Below are 26,200 nucleotides of genomic sequence, written 5' to 3'. Positions count from 1 at the left end.
TTTAACAAAGACTTAAATAAAGAAAAATCCTCAAATCTTTTCTTATAGGCCACCTACACGGTGACAGATATTTATCCATCAGTCTCAACCTCCTCAGAGGATCCAATGTATCTTGGCATATGGAGAAATGAACCTTTGCCAGTCAACTATTGCTCATTTATGAATCGAGCCATGCAAGCCAATGTCTGAGTTGAGACTGAAAGGGAAAAAAGGGGTGCAAAACCACTTCCCTTGGCACTCCAGCACTCCCTCACTGAAAAGCAGGTTCAGTTCAGACTACTACTGTTGAAACCCTCAGAAGAACTAATACTCTAGAGCTACATAAGCTTTGGGGTACAAGTTTTGGGAACATGATACGTCTGCATAGTATGGGAATTTCTTTTCCATGTATTTAACAGAAACCAGAGTTCAAATTTTTTTCTAGACTAGATCCTTTACCTTTAATTTGTTAATGTCTGGCAGGTCCCCTTGTAATAAGAGAAAAGTTATTGTGATGCTTACAGATAAACTTGAGGAAGTTGGAGAATCCTGTTAGCTGATTTGTGACTCAGTTTGAAGGAGTGATTAGGCCCTGGTATAAAATTCCCCCTAGATTAGTACTTGCATCTCTAAGCACAAGTACCTTTGAAAAGTAATTACCTCTTTATGAAACCATTTTTAACTGTAGCTGATACTGAGGTTAATCTATACTTGGAGAAAGGATCTATCAAAACTGATGGGTTTTACATTTACTTGTTCTAGATTTACTACAATCCAGGCTCCAGGAAGTCTGAAACACAGGACAAACCTATTTGACAAACCAAGGATAGGACTCTTTGCTGCAAGAATACGCCAGATTCTCTCAACCAGTTCTGAAACAATTTGAACTCAGGCAAAATGATTACTGAAGTCTAGTGGAGATGCAACAGGTTCTTACACATTTCCAACCCTCAAGTATTTTATGGGACAGCCTAGTTTGGGGGACTGCCTTTGATGACAGTAAATATATTAAATTCTGAACATGAATTTGACAAGTCCCAGCAAATCTTTGTTCCGGGCTACCTCGAAGACACAGCCTTTGAAGTGGATGAGCTAACTATCTAAAACTGGGCTAATGTTGTAGAACAGTATGCAGAGCAACGTCATATTTTCAACCATTTGTTTTGCTTGTTCTTCAACGTACAAGCAAGTTGTAAATAGGAAATGGGCAAAATGATTTTCATGAATGGATGCACAAAATGCTACTAAGAGTAGCTCAGCATACACTAAGCACTGAAAGGATCTTGGATTCAACATTAACTGAGAAAGCCTCTAAGAGGTCTATGCTCTCTGAAGGCTGAACCTTCAAAAGGCTATTATTTTTTCTTTATTCCAGATATATAAAATAAGAAGAAATGTAATTTCCCATTCATGTTCATTCCTACTGCAAAATTTCCTTTTAAAAGGGGCAATACTTAGCATGCCGAGTTCCACAGTCCTATCAGCAATGGGAATTGGAGCAGGGCTCAGCTGTAGGTAAGTGAAGATGACCATCCTAATGGGAACCAGTCAAGTGCCCAAGGGGCCCACTCACATTGAGAACAATGCAAACATCATATAGGACAGGGAATTTTTCAGCCACAGGTTTTAGACTTCAAAAGGAAATCAGTTAATTTGCAACAGACACAAACAATAAAAACAGATGCCTGGTCAAAAGCCTCCACCTCCAATAGATTTATGATGGCTCCTTGGCGTCTTACCTTCCTATATTTCATTTCTTTGTCTGATCATCAAACAATTAATAGAGAAATGTGTCTCATAAGCATTTGTCTTTGATGGTAGAGTCCAGTTTTCCCTCAGGGAAACTAGAAGACATTAAGATCCTTTTCAAACGCATCCCCTCTTATCTGTATTGTTTGCACCTCATCAAGCAAGCTGTCAATTCTTCTCCTTAAGAGAATTCACACTCTGTTGCTGTTCACTCAATAGAGATCCCCTTGCTCATGTCACCCTGGTACACAGAGTTGGAAAATAAGATATGCAACAGCACGGAGAGTTTCCTGAAGGAGCAAAAGTCGAGCCAATAATACTTGCACAGAATAGAGGATGAGGAAAATCCTGTACTCTGCAAAAAATAAATTATCTTATTACAGCCTTTGCATATGCACACTGGAGCAAGCAAATGTCTCTGTTTAGGAAGGCCTCATCCTACTCAGGGTGACCAATAAAGAAACAACCAGTTTCACTTCCCTGCAGTAGCTACATCAACCCTCTCAGCTTCTGTTAGTGACACATCATGATCTAAGTCTCCCAGTTGACAAGAACTTTCTCCAACCATGCAATATCAGATATGTACTGCTGAACAGAAAAAAACCCAAACAAATAAACTGTGAGGAATACACAGAATCACAGAATTCCTTCTTTCTACCTCCCAAATCACTACCAATCAGCACCTCAAGTACAGCTCTGCCACAATCAAAGTCTAACAGGATTTAAACAGTATCTGCACACTATCTTTTATCTGTAGGATTCATAATCTTTTTTGCCATAAAAGGAAAAATACTCAAAACACAGCAAAATAGAGAGAAATACCATCTGAACCATGGGCAGACCAGGGTATCTTACTCACACTTCACCTTAGTGATGAGTTGAGAGCAACTGCTTAACAACTGCTAGAAAGGAGAAGGGATGAACGAGACAAGTGAGATCTCAATTTTGGCAACTGAACAGAAAGTAGCAGTTGCATGCTGTTAATGATATATAATTATTTAGCTTATGCACAGTTTAAATGTTCATTCTTGCAGGGTATTAAGTATAATTCACCAGAGAACCGAAAATCCAACTTGCAAAAGAAGCAGAGCTGCAAGTCTTAGTGCTGCTCTTACATCTGTACAACTCAAATGAAGCTGTTAAATGCTATTTTCTCCTCTATAAGAAAATCCTTATGAATAAGGACTGTTCGGGCTCAGCTATTTGTGTTCTCATCAGTCATTTATGATGCTTTTAGCTGCAGTGGATGGGAAGTTCCCTGGGAAGGCTCACTACACAGCTGCTCTACCCTATGTAACAGCATGCATGCATACACATTTAAAAGAGCAAAACACCTCTTCCTTAGGGACCATCATGAAACTCCTGGAATTCTGATGCTGGGTACAGTACTGGAATGGCATGTAGAGAGATGGAGGTACTCCATGAAGCCCTCAGGTAAAAATAAATGTCATGGGGCTAGGCAAGTCAAAAGAAATCTTTCTACAAATTAAGATGCTGCATCATTGAAAGAGTTTAGCAGGAAAAGGTTATGGACATAAAAGAAACACCGATTAACCTTGGCTGAAACAATTTGTAAGTTGTTTGAGAAGTGGGTGGTAAAACAAGCTCTCTCTTTTTTCATTTAGGCCCCTTGCTGGGAAGGGTAGTCAAAGCTGGAGTCTTCCTATCAGCAAACTGCTGGAGCTGTTAAACTTGTTTTGAGATCCCTTCTCTATTTCTATGCAATAGCAGCATGTGTTAAAAGCATGCCTCACACTACCATATGATTCAGGCAGTAAAACATGTTTCCTTCAGTATAGCCTTTTAGGGAAAAATTCAAGCACTAAAAATATATTCCTATCTGCATTTCATTTAACTAATGTTTTGGTTTGACCTTTTCTGCGTACTTGCAGCCTTTTATACGATTTGTCTGTATGCATTAAAGAAACCCTAACATAAAACAATGAGTAAATGGCTGGAGAAAGGGATTTACACCTTCTTCATAATTTCTGTTATAAAATCGTCTGATACTTACAAAATCAGCTATAAGAGCCATGAAGCTACTGCCCTAGAATGGGAGTCTAAAATCTACTTACTGGAAAATACTGGGGAAATAAAGACAAAGACAATCTTTATCTTGTCAGTGTGGGGAGAAACAATAATTTGGGTTACAGGCATTTCTGCATCTGGAGGTCCACATCAGTCTACTAAAAAAGCAGTAAGATAATACATTTGAAATCTGCTCTCAAGCAACTGATGCTGCAAAGAAAAAGTGGTTTTGCAAATTAATGAGGGGGGGTGGGGTGGGGTTGGGTGAGGGGAGCAGTGAATGAGTCCAAGATACACTGATAGATGAAAAGGCAGAAGACAGCTGAACTCTGCAGTCTCTGAAGAAATGTGTACTCACTTCCTTCACCTCTGAACCCACACATGCAGGCATGTTCACAGCCCTGCTTCCTTGTAAATTTCCAGAAATAGTGGGTGACTCTCCAAATCAAAATGCCTTATCTCTCCTGCCCGAATTCAAGGAAATCCCTGGTAATGTGAACTAGGAAGGTCTCAATGGTTAATGTGTCCTCTGTGTGTCCGGGGTTCCTCCCTCTGCTTACTCTGCAACTCATGATGCCTCTGCTCCCTCCCATCACTAAGTCCCTTGCACCATTACCAAGCCCTTCATTAAATGCTTTTGGAAGTCTGCTTTTTAACCTTCACATCTGTGTTTATTCTCGGCACAAAACCAGAGTAGAATCTGTGCCTGGCAGGCATTTCCTTTTGTAAAACTCCTTCTTCTTTCCTTTTCTGACTTTTCAGAGCATGAAATGCGCCTGCTAATCCTAATTGCTGCAGATGGAGAGTCTCGAAGAGACTAGACAAAGGGGGCACCCTTCCGCCAAGCAGCTGTAAGCAGGCACCAGATCCGTAAATTTCTCGAGTTTCCAGGGCTCCCATCTCCCTTTGTCACATTTCTGAAGAACACAAGGACAAACTTCCACAAGTAGCTATACCAGGAACAGGGACTTGCCTTCCCAGATTTACCCTCTCCTGCCTAAACGGCCCTCCTAGCACAAGAGCACAACTGAGCTTATTGTGTGACCTGACTCAGGGTGGGCAGCCCTCAAATATTGCTGCTGTATGTCAAAGCAAAAAAGGTAAATGTCTGGCTTTTAAGGGTCATTTGCCTGTCTGTATCCCAATATCACCTCTCTTACCAAAGAAAAAGTTCATAAGGTCCCACTGGAACATCCACACAGTTGGCCTACCCACTAGCAGTGCCTCGGCCAGTAACAGAGGTACCAAGAAACTGAATCAGTACGGTATTAAGACATTTTTGCCTCCAACAGCCATGGAAGAAGTTACCTTTATGGCTTAGCAGTGTCTGGATTCAGAGGAATATTTCCACTGCAGCAACAAAAAACTCCTTCAGAGGGTTGCTGTCATTGCCTAACCAGAATATCCTTACCACCCAAGGCTAATGCTTGTGTCTTCCACAGTTGCCACACCACACTCTCTATGAGATCTACTGCAGTTCACTCACCTAACATAGATGCTAACACGCATCAGACTAATCCAACCTTGCCAAAAGTGTTGTATATTGTTTTAGATCATTCAGAGGTCTTGTGATTTTTTTGTTATAAAGACTATTTGTCAAGACTTTTGCCAGCTTAGCCCATATTCCATGCAGGTTATACTTTACCATCAATTCCATAGCTCGCCAGTCAGTCTGGCCACACTTTTAGCTCACACTAAGTAATTCCTCTTCCTAAGAGTCTCAAATAATGTTGTAACAGCACTCCCATCTAACCAATATAGCTATGCCAACAGACAGATGTAGAATAGACGCAAAAATAACAAGTCAAACTGCTTTACACAGAAAAGCCTTTTCCATTGTGAGTGTGCATTTTAACTACACAAAATCCTATTAATCCAAACAAATCAGCAAGCCAAATTCCTGCTACCGCCTCTGCAGCTCTTACTGCAAGAATGTGTGCTTAGCACAACTTGAAATGTGCATGTCTTATGCCAAAACACCCATCTGCAATGGAGAAAAAAACCTCAGCAATATCTCTGTAGAGCACGTGCATGCCTTATCAATGACCACATTGCAAAAATACAAACTTTCACTAATCCAAGAAGCAGTATGCTCCCTGGAAGAGTTTGAATTCTGGAGATTTAACTGTGTTTCAGTACAACAACAAGCTTCCACACTGGAGCCACTTTTCATTGTGGAAATAGCAGTACACAGTATTAATAAACACCAAGCACAAAAACATATTCAAAGGCTTGTACTTGCCAGTGAACGGAAGGCTTGCAAAAGTTATTACTATCCTTAAACATGTTTCAGGACTGCTGTATTACAGCACCAGCCCTGTGCATCCAAACTCATAACGAAAATGCTGTATCAGCTTAGTGGCACAGACTGAGCTACCATCACAATATAGAGCACTAGCTAAACATGCTCAGTGGCGGATTTTCACAGAAATTATATCCTGTGAGCAGGACAGGTCCCTTGAGGAAATATGTATCTGTTCTGAATTTGCACTCATCTAGGCAGGTTAAGATGAAGTCACATGCTCTCAGAGAAAAATGCACCTCCATTAATCTAGGAGAGGGTCCTGACAACTTAGGTAAATTCCATGCAGTAAACCAACAAAGTGTCTTTGGACAAATGAGGAGCTGACAGGCGAAAGTTAGAAAATATATTTTAACATATACTCATTAAGAGCCTCTTTTCAGACCCGTGAGTGTCCTGCAGTCACCATGTGTGCAAAGAAAAGAGGCATAATTTTGCGTACATTTAATGCTGGAATACAGCATTAACAATACAATACATGAATACAAAGCCAGAAGAACATCACTAAAGGGAACCATTTACAAGGTATCCCCAATCTAAAGAGCAAGAAGAAGAGAAGGCAGGACAGGAACTGGAAAGTAAGCAGACAGACTTGCTGTTTGCTGCGTAAAGTAGTGAACAAACACACAGCCAAAAGAAAGCAGAAAACGAGCAAGCTGAGAAAACAAAATCTAACAGTAGTTTAACTCATGTGAAGGCAGTTTAAATTTAAAGCATGGTGAGATGGCAAGGAGGAAGCCCAGGCTGGAAGAACACAATGGGAAGACCACGTTATTCCAACTGAAACAGAACAAAGTAAAAGAAACCTATAGCAAATAAAGTACTTCATTATCACAATGTTCCAAACGCTTTCTCATGGAAGAAGTTTTGAGGGTTTGGCATGATCTAAATAACACCAATGGAAACAAGGCTTGTTCCTTATTGCCAGTAGCTTTAATGCACAAAGCAGGCTGCAGCACCCCAGCAAGTATGCAGGGATCTCTGTTTGGAGCCAGTGCAGAGATTCAGGCTCAAGGTGTGACCCAAATCCCAGGGTATGCAGAGCAGGACTGACACAGCACATTAGTCCACACCTTGACAAACCATGAAAGTAACAACATGAAAGTAACTATGCAACATTTGGAACAGTGAGGCAGTGTCAGAGCTCCCAGAAGTCAGGACTCCACCAGCAAGTTTGGCCAAACTCATAACCTTGCAGTGACTTCTGTAAATCAGTGCCACAGCTCAGTTCAATGCAGACAAATCCAATCCACTGCAATTACAAAACTGACTACAAGATGAAAAGAGACCTAACATCTTATCCCACTATTTTTAAGAAGTGTTGAAAGTCAAAGCCACATCCAGAAAAACTAATGCAGCAGAAGTACTTCTATTTCAGAAGCTACTCAGCATGCAGGCCTTGCACTGCACAACAAATGGATACTTAAATGGGTTTTAGTTCTTTTTTTGGGCAAACTTGACCTTAATCCATGTTGAATTAGCTCATAATGCTTCCAGAGGGTCTGAAGTAGACCTGCCCAAGAAGCTGCTGTACAAAATAACCGCCACACCTATTCCACACAGCATTTACAAGCAGAAGTGGAGAGAAATTTCATATGATGAAAATAGGGCAATCACAATTTACTGGTTTTCAGTAAAATTTTAAATTATACACAAACAAGATTTGGAGCAAGCTAAGCTGTGCTGGAGGATAGGGGCCACAAACCGAAAAGGAACTGCGGCGAAATGTTCCAGGATCTCATCCTCACAGCAGCAGAGTCAGAGGTCCAGCTCCTTACCAGATCAAAGAACTAGCAGTGCTAAATTCTACAGGATGATGAACCCTCCAAAGGCAGCCTCTCAGTCCTAGGATTCAGCGTAAAATTACACTTACAATGACAATTTCACTAGGCTTCACAAGTCATAGGACAGCAGAAGTCAGGCAGTAGCTCACTAAAATCATAGGAGTGATCAGGGACACCGACATCCAGTTACAACTAGTTTCTCTGCAAGCAGAGAAGTTATGACAGGGATTTGCCTTCAGCTTTCACTCTTTCTTGTGCCAACAGACATGCGCCTACCCATGAATGAAGGTTCTTCCATGGAACCTCATCAGCCAAGCTAGGCCAGGAAAAGATAGAAACACACACCTCTTGCATAACTTACATGCCTTCCACATACAGAATCCAACAAAGACCTCAGCAAAATGCTTCCTCACCTACCTTTCAAGATCTTTGCAAATCTGCTTACTCCATTTGGCTGACGAGATCTTTCTCTAAACTTTATTACTGAGTCCCTCTCCATCACAACTTAACGTCTTCCAGGGCTTACCATCAGCCCTTCTCTCTTATTTCATCTTGCTATGATTTCTAGTCCATAACTACTGTTAGTTATTTGTCTCTCCTCAGCCTTCTTTCTCCTGTGTCACCTTTTCCTTCCACCCTGGCAAAGTATTTTTGGATTTCCTTTACGCTTTTCAGTGTCCTCATAATGGGGTTGTGGGGATGTATATGTACATGTTGGGTACTTGCCTCCTTCCCTCCCCACCAGATTTTGAGCCTAACCACCCCTGATACCAGTACCCATTGCACCATCTATTGCATGACAACACTAATGAAAACTGCCACCAGACCAGTTCCCTCCACTACACCTTTCTACTCTGGCACCTCAGAGAACTCTTGAGATCTGACTCAGTTGGTCTGTGGTGAACCAAAAGACAGACCCTCAAACAGCTTCTGTGTGCAGCGCACCAGGAGACATCACATGGATGGGTGCATGCATGCCCACACCATGAATGCTAATATGAACAATTGTTTGAAAGAAGACAAAGTGTTTCTCCAGCTTAACTGAAACCCACGCCTGCAATCCCAGCTACCTTTGACTCACTCCTCAAACCCTCCCCTCCTCCAGCTTCCATTTGTCTCTGCGCAGAATCTCAGCTGCTTATAAGAAAATTACCAAGTAACATTACTTCCTCTACCTTTTCAACCTTCCCTTCCCCTCCTGCAATTCTTCCCATAACAGACACAAGCATGTTCCCAGCACTCCACCCACCTCTGTGATTTTTCCCTCTTTTGTATCAATTTCTACCCCTTGCCATTTGTCAGTAAACATGTGTATGCTCCTCTCCTGCCTCTCACAATACAAATATGCATTAACTTCTTACATCTCTAAATTTCTCAAGAGACTCGGGACCACAGTTTGGATGTCGAAGGTGAGAAGGGGAAATGCATTGTCCCGTATGTCCTCCACATCTCTAGCTGTCAAACTGTACCATAGGAACTCCTGGCAGTCACTGCTCTTCTTCCTCTCCAGCCTATCTTCCATCTCAACTACTACTGAACCTGCTCTACTTCCAGTGACCCCCTTGCTGGCCAAAACTCAGGACTAGTAGTCTAACTGTCCTCATTAACTCTTTCTTAGCAAAGGTAGTAACATTTTTGATTCTTGGATTACTCTTCCCTTGCCTTTTGTGAATGACTTCAGCCTACCACTACCACTCTAGCCAACCCCAAAGATGCTGGAAGACACAACCAAGCAATTATGACCATCACTGCAACTTCTTCCATACTCTGCTGCCAGCCCTGAAGTTATCTAATGGGCCATAAGCCACACCTACCTACTCCTTCCCACCTATTGCTGCAAAACCTGGTGGATTGAAGCATATTGATACAGCTGAAATTGTACCTAGTTTCAGGCAGTGCTTGAAGCAAGGGGAAGAGATGTGAATCTGGTTCCCAGAGCAACAAGAGTGGAATTCAGAAGCCAGGTTACACGGGAACTCAGAGTCCAGAGCTGTTATATTTGTAGAGGATGGCTCACAGCTCTCACTGATTTTGAACTCTCAGAAACATAACAACTCCCGCCTGCCAGGGCTTCTGGATTACAGCCCACACTGAGCTCAACAGGAGAGTGTGTCAACCTACTGCTCAAGAAAGCAAAATACAGCTTCCTTTAGTAGCACTAACTTGCAGCTCCTGCTTAGCTCAAAACCAGCTCTGAGCTCCTGCAGACACCAGAGACCATTCCTACTTCAGCCATATTCCAGAGGTGTTGGGTGCACTAATTTAAAAAATACACAGGGCATGGAGAGACACGTATGAGATACACCTCCACCTTTGGATCCTGTGTATATTTTCTAGTGTACAAAATCTCCTGCTGTCTGCATTTACTTTTGAGTTCTGAGGCAGAGAGTTAAAAAGCTAGTATGAGCTTACATAGTGCTCTCATCCTGACTAGAGCCTGTGTTTGCCACTGCACAAATGCTGTTTGGCTTCTCTGCCCAGTTTTCTTCAAGAACTTCCCCATCTCATGTAAGACACTCAACACCTTCCACATTTTTAACAACCCAAAAGCACTGACAAATCCAGCCTTTTTTGGGGAAAGTCTGAAGCCCAAATTTATTTCCTAGGCTCTGCCCTTGCCAAAGGCATGTTCTAAAACTCCCCCAGGTTCCACACGGGGTAATTTATCATGGCTCATGTTAAGGGAAAATACCCAGGTAAGACAAACCCACAAATCAAAAGTAACTCTGAGGAAGCAAGCAAGTTGTCACTAACCCTGCAAGATCTTCCCATATATCTTCCCCCACAATCAAGGAAAGCCAGCAGACTAGAAGCATAAAACCAACAGTACCAGCTGAGTAACGATACTATGTGGAGGGAGAACTACTACTGCAGAATCTAATAGCTAACACAACCTTTGATTTGTGTGCATTAAGTGATAACAGATTGTGACATTAATGCTCAGTTATAAATAAAACATCCAATGGTACAATCCTATCTACCCGCAAAAGGGACCAGGAGATCAGTACACACTATTCTTACCAGATCCCTAATACAACATACAACTATGTTGCCAGAGCAAGAACTTCCTCCATCTTTATGACAGGGTGGTTATAAAAATGTCTCTGAAGATGTTCTATACTGGGCGTAGCAAATCTGGCTTAGGGTTTGCTTTGTGGTGTTGGGTTCCCCCTGCCACACATTACACATTAGCAAAAATCATGACAAATCTCTTCAAAGATGACAGCCAAATGTGGCAGGCCACTGAGGATTCCTACCCCTCTGCACAGCACATCTCATGGGCTCCTGCCTCCCCTCTGCGCTCTGGAGCGTGGGTAACTTTTTTTTTTCCCACCTTTTAAAAGGAGGCAGCAAGCTCTGGGAAAATACTTTTATGGCTAAGTGAGTTTTACCACCCACAAAGAGACAGGTCCCCAAGGGGCCCTCACCGCCCACAAAAGATGAGCACTTCTGCAAAGCCTTACCCCTTCTGATATAATGATATCTAGAAATTCATCTCTTTAACAATGCACACAAAAGGAATCAGCCTGCACCCTTCACTTTTAAGAACATGATCATCTCTCTCCAATGCCTTTCTGAATCTCAAAGGCAGCTTTAGATTCCCAGTCACCAATACAAAGAAAGGCTTACTGGGACAGTTTGCATCAGAAAACACGTTATACAAGCTTTCTCAGACGCAATGCTTGCTTCCATAGTGCAGCACTGGAACAGACTATAGCTTGTGACATGATGCAAAGGGCTGGCACAAGCTCTCCAGCAATGGGACCACTGACGACACCCTATGAAAACTCCTGTACATGTACCAGGAACTTTGAGACCAGTACTATGATCATAAATTTTCCTTTGAGATTAGGCAATAATTTTGCTAGTTTAAACACTCCATGTACTAGAAAAAAAACCCGTTTCAGCAATGAGTTACCACAAGGTAAGCGGTGAACTTTATGCGGCAGGACTTTGTAACACCACTGCTCAAATATCTGGCTTTTTTTTTTTCCAGGCTAAATTGTTCTAACATCAGGTTCTGCACCTTTCTATGCCTTTTGTCTATTGTATTAAAGAGTGCTCTATCAGAAATCTTTCCCCCACAGATGTATCTAGACCAATCAAGTAACAACAACTACCTACTACTTCTTTGATTAGCTAAGTACATTAACGTTATGTCATTCTATAGCTGAAGTTTTCCTCAGCTGATTCTTCCTTCGGCTATACTGAGTCCTTCTGAAATGCAGACACCAAGAGTTGCACATGGATTTGAACATCATCTGGAATGGTGTCGATAAAACCATGTAAAAAGATAACAGTAGTTTCATACTCCCCAATATTGCCTGCCTACACAGGGTTGTAGAGCTGTATCATCATGACAAGAATTCATATTCCCTTGGTTCACATGCAATTCCCCAAAGCCATTTTCAGAGTCACTACATTGCCCAAAACAAGGCTTCACAAACTGCAAGTGAGATACATATTAATGGTCCCAAAGTATCTCATCTCACTCTGGGCTGTAATAATACTCAGTCACAATGGTGTCGTTGCTTGGACCACCACTGGGAAGAAAGCACCTGCAGGAAAGATCAGCCTTCCAAGTAAATAGATTTTGGCTGCCACTCTCACACTCCATATTTTACTATCTACAGTCAGAAGTGGATTGACCCCAGATCCCAAACACCTGGTTCTTTGAAAGGTCAACAGCAATTAAGAGAGCTTAAGAGCTGGCTTGTTTGAAATACATCTTGCCTCTGGCCGAGAGTTATTCCATAAAACTGCTTCTTTATCTGTCCAAAATCTTCCCTGTTGTTTCAGCTTAATTTAAGGGCTTTTGAGTACCATTGTTCACATTTGAACAGTCTTCCACAAATGCATATGAAAGCCTATGAAGTGCTGGTAACAACCCTGTAATTGCATCATCTTTTCTGGGATACACAATGGTAAAAGTGTAATTAGTATTTCAAGGTTCTGTATTTGGGGCCTTTTAACCCTTTAATACGACTTTATCCTGTGGAGGACAGTTGTACGCATTGCTCTAACAACTTCTCTCCCAGGGGAGCATAACCAAGGACAACCCACCGCAAACACCTCCACAGTTCCTGAAATGCAGCCAGTCACAGACACTATATGGCACACTTGAGTAAATGCAGATCTTTACAACTACTGCTAATCTCAGTGCAGTATCACTTCCAGATACTAGTCAAAAATCCCCTGATGCCTCAGACCTCATCAAGCATCTCCTGTGAAATGAAGTAGCCTGCACTCACTCTAACCAGAAGAGTTGCGCTTGATCTAATCTCACTTGCAAATAAAAACTGTAAATTATACTCACAATGTACAGCCACTGATCCAGACCAAGTCTTTCTATGGACACTTCTGCTACATAAGCAGGCAACTGAGAGGTTTTCAGCTTCCAGTTACCAAAAGGAACACAAAATGAGACTCTTGGCACAAAATAAACTCATGGAAAGTTAGTAACAAAGCATTTTCCAGTACTATCTGCTCTCTCAGGCAAAAGTTGAAAGAGCCCAAGTCCCCTAGAGTAACAACCATCATAAGGTTTTACAATAGGGTTAGCGGATAATGCCAATACATACAATCAGAAGCAGCTGTACCTACTCCTGCAATACAGTGTTTAACAGAACTACAACAAACTCTATTCTCACCTACACTGAACCCCAACGTAACTTGACTGAGTACCACAGGAACACTGAATTCAGAGAATCACTGAAGACTGACAGTGGGAAGGACCTCTGAGATACTCTAGACCACTCTCCTGCTCAGAGCAGGGTGAATTACAGCGGGTTAGCGGGGACCATTCCCAATCAAACTTGGGTATCTCCAAGGGTAGAGACTTCATAATCTCCCCAGGCAAACTGTACCAGAATGTGACCACTCTCACAGTAAGAAAAAGTTTCCTTGAGTTCAAATGGAATTTCAAGTTGTGTCCATTGCCTTTTGTCCTTTCACTGGGCATCCCTGAAAAGAGTCTGGCTTTCTTCATTCCCTCAGTTATTTATACACATTAATAAGATCCAGTCCAAGCCCTCTCTTCTCAGGCTGAAGAGTTCCAGGCTGAATCTCTCTCTCTCAAGACAGGCTGTAAACCCTTACTCATCTTTGTGGCCTTCACTGCACTTACTCCAGTATGTCCATGCCTTTCTTGCACTGGGGGTCCAAAACTGGACGAAGTACTACAAATGTGGCCTTCCCAGGCCTGAAGACAAGGATCAACACCCTCAATCTGCTGGCAATGCTCCTTCTAATTTAACACAGTATTCTGATGGCCTTAATTTCTGGAAGGCCACATTTGCTGGCTCATGTTCAACTTGCTATCTGCAGAACCCCCAGGTCATTTATCGCAAAGCTGCTTTCCAGACAGGAGGCCCACAGCCTCTGCTGGTGCATGGGGTCATTCTTCCGCAGGTGTAGGGCTTGGCATCTCTCTTCACTGAACTTAATGAGATTTGCAAGTCCATTTCCCAGTCTATCAAAGTCCGTCTGAACAGCAGCATAACTTTCTGGTTCATCACTTACTCCTTCCAGTTTTGCTGCAGGTGCACTCTGACCCATCAGCCAAGTGATGAATGAAGATCTCCTTTTCTAGGTAACATCCTTTCTGCCATTAGAGCAGGATGTAGCCTGCCTAATTTTAGGCATATAAGTAATCCACAGCAGAAAAGTACTCTTTCAAAACTCCCTATCTAATCAATGTTAAATATACTCGTAGCTCCACAGAAGATTCAGAGCACCTCAGTTCAGCTCACTTCAGGTGATGAATCCTCAGAGCAGAAGCTTCTTTTTCTCCACTAACTATACAGGAAGCTTGGCCTCCCAAGTCAGATGCCCCCAAAATTACAGTGTAAATACCTCCCACAGTGCACATAGCTGTGGATTCTTATTTCCAGTTGACTCACAGTCCTCTCAATTAACACATTCCCAGACTTAGCAGATTGTGATAAACTATGGCTTGAGTTACAAAAGCATAAAGGAAAGACAAGAACAAAAAGGACTGAGCAATAGCAGGCTTTTAAGTGCTAATAGCATGATTTTGACTCTTTAGCTCACCTTTACTGTGCAATATTTAAGAGACTCATGGAAAATCTCCAGTTCTCAGGTGTGAAGGTTCTTTCCATACAAAGACATTGGTACACAAGATTTATTTCAGAAGTTAAACTGATTTTGGAATCACTCGAGCCTTGAGAATACTCTAGTCTCTGGAACCCAACAGGGGATAACATCTTACAAGGGTTCTGATGCAAGTTCATTCCATCTGCCCTACAATCTCTAGTGCTTTGCACTCAATGTCTCAACCAAAGAATTCAAACTGTACCTGTTCACAGATGTAAACAGAGAAGTGTTTGTGACCACAGACCACGTCTGTTGCTAAGTGGGAGATGCAAGTGAGCAGAGACACAGAGCAAGTAGGGAATAATAAGCAGACAGCCAGATTAAAGTTATTCCATACAGAAAGTACCTTGACACTTTCTGGCTGTTTATATGTTTTGTATATGACAGCGTACAGCAGAAACGGACATCAAAATGAGGATGAGTAACTGCTCAGACTCCCAATGCAGAATTTGGTATTTTGGATGTGAGGGAAAGGCTAACTGGAAACAACACACACAACCTCTTCCATCACACAAATGCATATGTTAATGGCTTTCTCTTAACACTACCTATCACCCACTTTCAGGATACATGTAGATAGACAGAACTAAACCCCATTCAGCTCAGAGGAGAATTTATCTGCATAAAAATCAAAGCCACTAGCTTAGGAACATTTGTGGGGGTCTTTGCACTGGACTAGTATTTCAGAAGAGATTGCCTGTAGGTCATTCAAAGGCTAATTGCATCAACTACCAATCAGCCTTCTCTGTGCCAAGGTACAATGATACAGGATGACACAGATTACAGCACCAGAGAAGAGGCAGCTGGACCGCCAATTAAAGCACAGAGCCGGAAAAAACAAACTCGCTGGTGTCTTGCAATAAAGGGGAAAATTACTAAGGTACTAGAAAGATGGACCTGCTAGGAAGAATGTGGCATCTGTGGATCAGCTATCTGATCCCAGTGTCACACAAAGTTGTGTATTATGAGTTGTTTTCTAGACTTGTTTTTTTAAGCATTAACTGTCTCCTATCTTCTGGGAGAAGGATTTCATTTCAAGGATGTGTGCTAAGAAATTCACCTTCTGACCATAATCATGATGTGGTATAATCCTGTAGCCACAGCTGCAGAATCCATGAACTAGAAGTCAAGAAGGGATCTAATACGATGAGAAAGCTAACTCACAGTATATGACTTTATTCTGCACATAGGACACCAAACTACCAGGAGATTTTATTTATGAGCTATTCCACTGTAATTGAGCAGCAACATTAAAAACTTTCAATTGAAAGCTGATCTAGGAAAATAGCATCTGAAGAGAGACAAAGGCAGGTAAGAGCTGAGGTGAAGTAGCTAACATTTGTGAAAGCTCAAGGGCTGCAAGCGTGTTTTTAGAATACATGAAGCAAATTTATAAGGGAACACTTAGGTAAGACGATGTCACACAAAGCCTTCTCCACATTTCCAAAATCCTACTGTCTTCAGAAGCTTAAGTACCATGTTGAGGAAATCAGCATCTCTGAGGATACCTCTCACCAGTCCCAAAAATAGACACTCTCCATCATTCCCTCCCTGTAAGAAGTTCATTCATTTGCAATTCAGCCATACGGCCTCTTTTTTTCCTTACATGAAAAGCTGCACTTTCACAAAAATTATAAACTGATCTCAAGTCTGTGATGAAGGTTGACAGGTATCTATAGCTCTCAAGTCGCAGAAGAATCTGAGGCATATTTTAAAGCCTCTTATATCATTTAGTGTCCACTGACGTAGATCACAGAAAGACCATAAAGAATAAGTTACTCAAAGGTTCACATCTTTCCATATTTAGCAGTACCAAATAGATTTATAACAAAAACACACAGCCTAGAAAGCCACACAGCTAAGTTCATTGATTCTTTTATTCTACAGAACTGCCTACTGTGAAAAGCAGGATTAGATCAGGACACTAATTCAAATTCACACAGTTGTCTCAGATGAAAAGGCAGAAGCAAGCCAATATCAATAAGCCAGTGACAGACAGCTGAAGGTACAGATTCAGAATAACACTCAAATCTCAGGGAACTGTACAGAAACTACGTAACTACTAATACTGAGAAAAACATGGGTACATCAGAGACAACTGGCAACATGTCTTCCCATCAACTTTTGCTGGCCTTCTGGAGCTCTCAAGTTATCTTTGTCCTACCTGCACAGCTGTGCATCACTGCAAGCACATTTGAGGGATGGGAGCATCTCAGAACAGAATTAACAGCACACTGTACATGACAGAACAGGATTAGGACAAGATGACTTGAACCACAGGAGGCAATCATACCTGAAATGCCAAAGGAACTGGAGTTGTTGGAGCCTGCAACATGGTTTTGAAGGCAAAGAAGCCTTTTATCATGATCACTTCTATCATTAGAGCAGAAGTGAAAGGTTACTCTAGGGATAACTACTTGCAATGGCAACCAATACTCTATCCAACTGCATGTATCACAGGCTCACCAATATCCATTTAGCTGGCTTTAGGTTAGAGCCATTCACTTGTGAACATTAGCCCTAAATACAGCTAGAGTGATTAATAGATTGGGAATGTGCACCAACCAGGAGGCACCTTAACTAGTGACTGTCGCTGGTGAGAGGCCATCACCGTAGTTCTTATTAGGAGCACTATTACATGCTCAATCACATCCTTCCTGTTCCAGAAGGATGACATTGATCCATCTTAGCTAACTTTCATCATGATGAAACTTCATACACTCTAACAACTGTATGTTGTCAGTTGCTGGCTGAAGTACGGAAATTTACAAGACACATGACTTTGAATCTTTGAATTCTCCCAGGAAGTAAAGCTTTGAAGAACAGCAAAGCTTATGGATTTTGGGAAAACAACAGCCAAACTCTACACTTTGAAATTCTAGACCCCCATTAAAGGGATCAGTTGATTGTTAGCTGCACCAATAGCCTCAGCCCCACCCCAGTGTAACAAGGCTACAGAAAGCTTGCTTTGGCAACTCCAGCAGAGATATCCAAAGCTGAACCATTATTGCTCTTGCAGCAGGCTATACCCCGAATAGGTGTGGGATATGGAAAAACCTGTAATCAAGCTCATTCTTTGACTACATGTAAGTGCTCAGTCTCTGGTCTGAATTTCCTACCCTGAGATAGCAACGAAATCACTCGGAAACTGTAAATGTAGAATTTATATGACTCAACCCTTAAGCCCTGCTGAATCTGGATCTCCCCATGAGGTGGAAGACTCAGACTAACTGTGTTGGATTGTGTTTAAACAGATAAAAGTCTGGTGGCAAAGCCAGAACAGATAAATATGACCTATGACCACACAAGGAAGAATATTTTGTTTGTTGAGATACACATAACTGAATAGAAGCCTATTAAAACAAAGTGAGGCGAGACAGAAGCATTTCACAAAGCTAGGTAACTCTAACAAACTTTCATCTGCAGGTCTCCTAATGAGTAACAGAAATGCCAACAAAATGGCATTTGTGTCAATTCTTAAAGCCTCCTGCAAAGTTCCTTGGGAAACACTGAGTCTCCTCTTCCTCTAAGCTTCCACTGAACCGAAACTAAAGCCTTCTTTGTTTCACTATACCATTAGCATGTCTTGTCCATCCCAAAACAGTCAATTAGTATAAAGCCTGAAGCAAAAGTTCACAGAGGCGAACAAGAGGTCACAAGCACTTCACTGGCAATGATGCGGACCTCTTCTTTTAAATGTATCTACTGATTTTTAAAAATATATTAAAATGGATATCCTGGTCTGTGCTACCAGATGCCAAAAAATATCTGTAACCTGGCCATCACAACTTATCAATGTCCTGCTTCACAATGCAACTTAGGACAAAGAGAAATTTATCAAAAAAACAAACAAAAAGACCAAACCAAAACCAACAAATACACGAACCAAAGAAACAAACAACAAACCCAAACAAAAAATCAGGCAGAAAACCAAAAATCAAACCCCCACACTGTTGGCCTACAAATGGCAAAGAACCCAAGAGACTCTAAGACTGAAATGGCCCCAAGATGCAGTATTCCACCTGTATTACCACATGCAATCAGTCAGCTATATGAAGTGAGAAGCCAAAATATATATACTGTTTTCATCACCACTTTAGCAAACAACCACTTCAACTAGCTTTCACTGTATGGATGTTTCCTTGGAGACCACAACTCCATCACTTAGGGCAGTTCACCAAGGAGAGGAGAGTGCAGAGGGCAGCTTACAGCCCACACTACCAAGAGACTTAAAAGAGCTGCCAAATGAACTCTCAGGTTTCTTGATGAGTCTTGAAATAAAGGGGAATATGGAAGACTGAAAAATATGCTAGTGTTATACCAGTATTTTAAAAGGTTGAAATAGGATAAGACTGTCAGTCTTGTCAACCTGACATTGATTCCAGACAAAATAATGAAAAAGCTGATATAAGACTCAGTTAATAAAGGATTAAAGGAGGACAGTGTAATTACTGCCAATCAACATAGACTTTACAGAAAAAAATAACTTGTCAAACTACCAACACTTTTTGGTGTGATTACAAGTTTCAATGCTAAAGGTAACAATGTTGATGTAATATATTTTCACATGGTGTTTTACTTGGTGCCAGAAAGCACAGTGATGCAGCATTCTGTATCAGCTGAGAGATCTGAACTGCACCAGTAGATAAGGAGGCAGGCAGGTGCTACTGGGGCGAGTTGCTGTTCCAGTGCTCCATGCAAATCAGGCTGCTGGCATGGAGATCTGTCTGTCATGTTGACTGGTATCGCTTCACTCTCCCCCTGGGCTCCCACCTACTCTACCCATCTGCTGCCACCTTTCCCATGCTTGGCACAGGGATGGCCACCAGTCCCCTGACTAGTACAAAGGGCTCTGCTTTGACCTAAGCTCTGCCTGGCATGTTCATCATTCTGCCCAACCCACTGCATTGCTGTACTAGTCCATCTGCATAGATAACCTGCAATTTTTAGGGGTTCATAAAACTTGACTCTAAGGATTTATTCTCAAGGCAGTCTTCCATAGCATGGAGCAGTTGTCTGTGTAACACTTGCATGAGAATGACACTTAAACAACAGAAAGCTGTTCACATAAAGTAGAGAGCTGAAAGTAAACGGACAGAACCTGACAGCAAGAGCTCTGACATTAAGAAATTTAGTCAGCACACCACAGTAATTCACACGCTAGGATCTCCATCTGCTCCTTTGATTTCTTCTCAGGATATAGCAGTAAATGGGGCAGTGGACAGGAGCAGAAGTATAATTGGATGTATTTTCCCAAACAGCAGCTCTCACTATACTTGATCACAGAAGTCTACCGTCAGTTTTTAGAAAACTGTCAGATTAGCAATACAAGATTTTTTGGTATCTCTTCTCAAATGCTGTAGAGGTTACATAAGAAATACATTTGACATTTTTGCATTTAAACATAATTCAAAAGTGACAGTCTGGATACATGGCAGAATGAAGCAATTCAAGGCATTCAAGCTTAGATTAGCCTGTGTTAATGGGAAAATAGATTATCAATTTTTTCCTCAGCCAAGGCTATCAACCTCACCCATAACTACCAGGCCAGGGTAAAAGTACTTCTGAGTTTGAGTAGAGGTTCTTCACCATGATACTGAAGAAAGAGCTACCACAAGCCTTGGCACAGGCTAACTATAAAGGAAAGCACACTACCAGCACTGTAACTTTCAATGGCTCTGAAATATAATACTGGAAATGACAATGCTGCTGACCAACGTAATGAGTACAAGAAATTCTCTGGCTATTCCACAATTGCAACCTCATTTTCTAGTTCTTGCCTGTCATGCCTCCACCTAATATTTGCAATTTCAACTCTCCTGGTTTCTGCAACATATGAACAAGTTTTTGAGCATGGATGTAAAAAAACATTTTGAAAGCTGAGAGCATAGGTAAAATAAACCAAATATTAAAACAACATAACACAAGCAGCTACTGAACTGGAAGAATTAATTTTATATGTTAGTCAATAAAAGCCCTTACTGTGGAGTCCCAGCCATTCCAGTGTGAGGTTCCACGACACTGTCAGAGCCAACAAACCTCACCTTACAAAGGTTCAGCACAGCATCACACAGAAAAGATTGATCTTGTTTTTTGAAACTCCCATGATTACAGTTTCGGTCCTCTTTTGTTATTCTTGGCATACATACAAGAAACAGCAAGCATGAGTGTTTTGGGGTTCAAATTCCCCAACAAGTGCAGATGAAAAAGCCAGGCTATTTCCCAGCCACAATGGAACAGGCAAACTGCAAGGAGGCCTGGAGGAGGGATGAAGGCAGGTGTCTCCAGCAAAGCTGGGCGACATGAGAGTTCTGCAGTGTTGCCTGGCAGCAAGTAATTATCTGCCAGTGTGCTGCTTCCACGTGCCAACAGCCAAAGCCCACACAAGCAGCACACACAGGAAAGTACATGCGTCAGCTAACACTACAGGTTAGCTCCACTGCCTCCTAAGGGATACAAGCAGAGGTGCTTTGGATGAGACTATGGCTGAGTTCTTACTGTTATTGCAATAGCACTAGGAACCACTCAAACCAAAATGTCCAGTGAGACAAAGTCTGGAAGATGACAGACATCTATTATCAAAGACAAGACCACTGCCATACTAAACCAGCATTGCAAAACCAGCAACAGTTCTACCCCAAAACGACTGGGAAAACACCAATAAAAACAGGTTAGATAAATCCTGTCAAAAATGGCTTAGGTATAGTTGGTTGTGCCTTAGGATAAGGTAAAGGGGTCATGCAGCCTCTTGAGAAACCTTTCAGCACTCCTTTCAGTGATGGTCCTGTGATTACCTAAAGGAAGGAGGAGAACCACATCCCAACCTACCTGTCCATATGTCATCTCTTGTTCTTCCCCAAGCTTCAAAATTACTCCCCCCCACTGGGGTTAATTACAGAGCAACTCAGACCCAGCCAAGATAGACTCACCCTCAAGATATGTGTCATCTATAACCATCTCATTCATGAACTGCCAGACTGCCATACTCCTCCTCCTCTTTCCCCCACCTCCCTTCCCACCTCCGCTTGCCCTCTAAGGCTCCCAAACGCCTGTGTGCCGTGTGTGGTAGCAGCTGAGTTTTTTAATATGCACTTATTAAGATCCTAATTGAATCCCACATTGCCTTGTGTGTGTCTTCCTAGCCGGAACATGATCAAGGCACCCTATAATTCAATTAGAAGGACCTGCAGCAAGCTGATCATTAGTCTGTCAGGTTATTTAAAAAAAAAAAGACATCTAGGAATAGGAGAAGTTAAATAAGAGAAGAATTGTTAACACCCGTCCCGAATTCATGCAGACACTTCCACACATATACCTGAAGCATGGAATCTGCAATGTTCAAGCACTTGAATGGCAGCTTACTACATCAATCCGACAGTCCTTTCTCTTGCTTCAGACAACTTAAATAGAACTTCAAAGGTTGGAATTACTCTTCCTCATCAGTCTTCCTCTGCTCAGATTCATGAGCAAACACCACTAATATACATGACTACTGCAAACAAGGAAATCTCATTACCTGCCAAGACCCTGTTGACAGAGGAATGGGTGGCCAAGCCAGGCTGTCCCCGTTCATGGAAAATCCCAGCATAAGGCAAGTACTCTGGCAGCAAGAAGCGTCTGCAAAACAAAGAGAGTAGAACATGGAGAAAGCCATCCTGTGTACTATAGCCCTGAAGAGCAACTGCAATTACTTTGAGGAAATATGACTACATTCCAGCAGACTACAGTAGAGGGAAGGCTGGAATCCTTTGCTTAGCCAACCGCCTCCCTGCTTCAAACAAAAGTAAATTACAGATTAGATCCTCCTCTGATCAATGTGGCTGCAAAGATCAGCACTAAACAAATCCTCTACCTCTCACAATAGTTTTCTAGTCTCAAACCAGCACATTGTGCTGAGAATCTCTGATCAGATTCTTTTCTCCTCCTATTCTGCCTTCACACTGTGACCTCAACCTGCAAGTAAAAAGCACTAAGACGATGCTGTCATTCAAACGTCACAGGATGAGCAGCTCACACTAACATGCCATCATCCCAGGAGTCCCAGAAACTGCAAACCAAGGACAAAGACGCCCTGTGCAAGAAAAGGAATCCCCCTGAAAGCACCAGAGCGCTGTACTGCAACTGGTACCTCCAGGATTTCCACACCTTTTACTCTCACACATAGATGCCTTACCTTGGGACAAAGCGCCCCAGCGATGGTGCAGACATGCGGGCATTCCGGGGAGCTCGGTGCCTGGATCGGTCTCCATTGTCCCTTCAGCAAAAGAAAGAAAATTATTGTACATCAAAATTACTATGTCATGAAAGTGTTTTCCAAGACAACAAAACACCAACGACATCACCTAGTCAACCTGAGTATGCTACAGAGATTCAATGGTTCTTATGCTTCTGATGTTCCAAATTCATATACGTAACTTATATAAGGGTAACCTTGAAGTCCACTTTCTTCATTCATCAACAATGTCTCAAAAGTATCAACAAAACCACAAAGAGTCAATGAATCAATGTCAGCACCTGAGCAAATGAAAGAGAAACCTTAGACTTTTGACCAGGAGAGCAAAAAGCAAGCTCACCCCAGTCCTGAGAAGAACCTTCTGTTAGTCAAAGAGATCTATTAAAGTTCACATTTTCATTCCCAGAAGTGCAGGCAAAAGAGCATAATCTGCAGACTATTCTTTTGTGTTCCTTCCCTTAAGGTTCAGTTTAAGTGCCATCAGATATTAAAACTATCTCACTTTTCATAGTATTTTCCAGTTAAATAAGAAATGTTAGGTGGTATCAGACAAAATTGCACCTCCTTAACAACATCTCATTCTGTTTCACAATAAATGTCTGGGCCTTGGGGAATGAGGGAAAAGGATCTAGCATCCATTGTCCTACAGCAGACACAGGAAAGTCTTCTTCCCCAGGAGAGCAGTGCAACACTGAACAGGTTTCACAGAAAGGCTGCAGAGTTGCTGTCCTTGTAAGTCTCAAGACAGGAGCTAGACAAACCCACGGATGGCCCAGTTTGATTTTGGTAATGACAACTGTACAACAAACAGGAGGTCAAACTGGAGGATCTTCAGGAGCCCCATCACACAAAATTCCTGATACTGCATTCATAGGTCACAAGGGGACCTCCAATTACACAGCACTAGAACTGCAAGGAAAATAACGAGACTCCATTAGTGACTCTGGAGTTCTGAAAGAGACCTCCACAGTGCTGCCTTCTCTGTTCAGAAATCTACTCTCTGTATGACCTTGCACAAGTAACAAGTCTGTTCTCCTTGGATTCCAAACCCCCATGTGTAAATGCAGCCCTGTCTCCTTCCCAAGCAGTTGTGGGGAGAATATTACTTGCAGAGCCTTGAAATCACTAAGAAACTAAATATTCCTTATGCAACACATTAGCAGCACATTTCTAACCCACTCCAGCAAGCTGTGCATTTTATGATTTTTTTTCGTTTTGCTTTTTTAAAGTCAGTGAGCAAGAAACGTGGGCTGAGAAGAAAGTCTATTACGTGCCTGTTTCCCACACACTTGAGGAACTCAGGAACACAAAAGCAGAGGTTCTGCAAAGCTTGTTAGCATTTTAAGCTATTTCACCAAAACCAAATCTAAATCCAAGCTCAAAGCTTCAATTTCTCCTCCCACTGTAGATGCAGCACTTGCAGTTCACAGCCAAAGCCGCACCTCACCCTCAGCATTTTGTGCAACCAGCAGGGTTCCTGAGATCAGAAATGTAAAAGCTGCTGCTGTTCTTTTATCACAGGCCTCCAGCCTGTTAAGATGCGGATCAATAACAGAAGGAATCCTCCAAACGTGAGTGCTGACATATCAACTTTTGGTGCTAAAGAGAAAAGGCCAAAGGGAAAAAAGCGTCATGTTCCAGATCTTGCCACACACAGTAAGAGCTAGCAGAAGACAAGAAATATTTGTATTTCTGCTGTAGCAGCTTTTGAAACAACACTGATATGCAGCCCCGGGAGAAAAGCAACAAAACCATTTTCAGGGTTTGCATTTGCTTTGGACATTTACTAGAATTGGAAGATACTTTTGAAAAGGACAAATATCAGCAAGAGGAACAACAGCAGGACTACACTCTACAGAAGTCTCCAGCTGAAGAGAATCTCTGCAGCAGGTTTCAAAAGGAATGAGGAGTTAGCTCCAGCAAACAAAAGGAGATAAAAGGGCAAAGTCTAGAGACTAAATCAAGAGACCTAGAGGAACTAATTGTTCCAGTTTTTTTAATTGCCACTAACCACAGGTCTTAGCATCCACAAAAACATTTTCAGACATTTTTTAACCAAGGTGACTTTCTGATGTGAGAAGTCCATCCTGTACTTCCCTATTTATTCACTGTGTACACAATCTCCCGACAATATGGAAAAAAGCCTAAAAGGCAAAAAATATAGACTAGGCTTTTTTCAGTTTCCACCATGACACAGTCAGTCTCTAGTAATTCAAAAGACAGACATATATTTTTAACATCCCCTAAAAAAAAAAAAATTAAAACCCACATCCCAATGGTCACCTGCCCTATAAGTCAGGCTGCAGGGAGTAAGAAACAATGGCTATCCTTCAAGACTGCTAGAATTCCTATTTACTATAAGTAGAAGTGTAAGATACACTCCCCTGAGGTAAAGAAGAATATTACCAAACATTACTCTGAATTACTAATTTGTAGAGTCATTTGTATCTTAACTCCCATGCTCAACAACTAAGAGTGTCTAGTCTAGTGTTGCAAAGCTAGAACAGCTGATATTACCCTGGTACCAGCTGAAGATTATCTCTGCGTCCTCTAAAAAGGAAAATAAAAAACCCCCTACAGATCAGTGAAAATGGGTGGCACTTCGTGTTATTTCTGTACCACACTGAGCCTGCTGACAGAGGGAGGAGAGCAGATGTTAGCACACTGCAGTGCCAGCGTGAAGCACTCCAGCAAGAAATGAGAAGTTTCCAAGGTTCCCTAAAGTACTGATGAAGATCTAATGCTCTACTTTCTATTTAGTGTCAACTACCTACAGATTCATTAGCTAATGATTCACAGTGGATAGTTTAATTAACATTACCTGCAGAAGTGGAAAGCAAATCCCTAAGAGAGTGTGTGTCTGTGTGTGTGTGTGTCTCTGCGTCTACATAAAAATGCGTCTTCTGTAAAGTGACTCAATAACCTTGCTAAAGTAAATTAAATAAACCACAGCAAGGTGACAAGGGAAACTTAATACTCTAATTATTAACAGACTAATTTGTCTCAGCA

General features: G+C 41.8%; 1 protein-coding gene across 3 annotated transcripts in view; it reads right to left on the bottom strand.

The window, feature by feature from the left end:
* The window catches only part of AMBRA1 (autophagy and beclin 1 regulator 1), a 119,415-nt gene that overhangs the window by 56,092 nt on the left and 37,123 nt on the right, over positions 1-26,200 (bottom strand). For 2 of the 3 annotated variants that reach the window (XM_017742186.1, XM_017742188.1), the window contains 2 exons: positions 23,132-23,215; positions 22,475-22,575 (listed from right to left, as the gene is read on the bottom strand). In XM_017742186.1, the coding sequence (XP_017597675.1) occupies positions 22,475-22,575; positions 23,132-23,215 (185 nt within the window). The remainder of the gene's footprint in view (positions 1-22,474; positions 22,576-23,131; positions 23,216-26,200) is intronic. The other variant, XM_017742187.1, reaches the window with a different exon arrangement.

Source organism: Corvus brachyrhynchos, unplaced genomic scaffold (genome assembly GCF_000691975.1).
Source record: "Corvus brachyrhynchos isolate BGI_N302 unplaced genomic scaffold, ASM69197v1 scaffold115, whole genome shotgun sequence".
Taxonomy (NCBI): domain Eukaryota; kingdom Metazoa; phylum Chordata; class Aves; order Passeriformes; family Corvidae; genus Corvus; species Corvus brachyrhynchos.
Note: the sequence above shows the minus strand (reverse complement) of the source record. Positions and strands in the feature narration are given on the sequence as shown.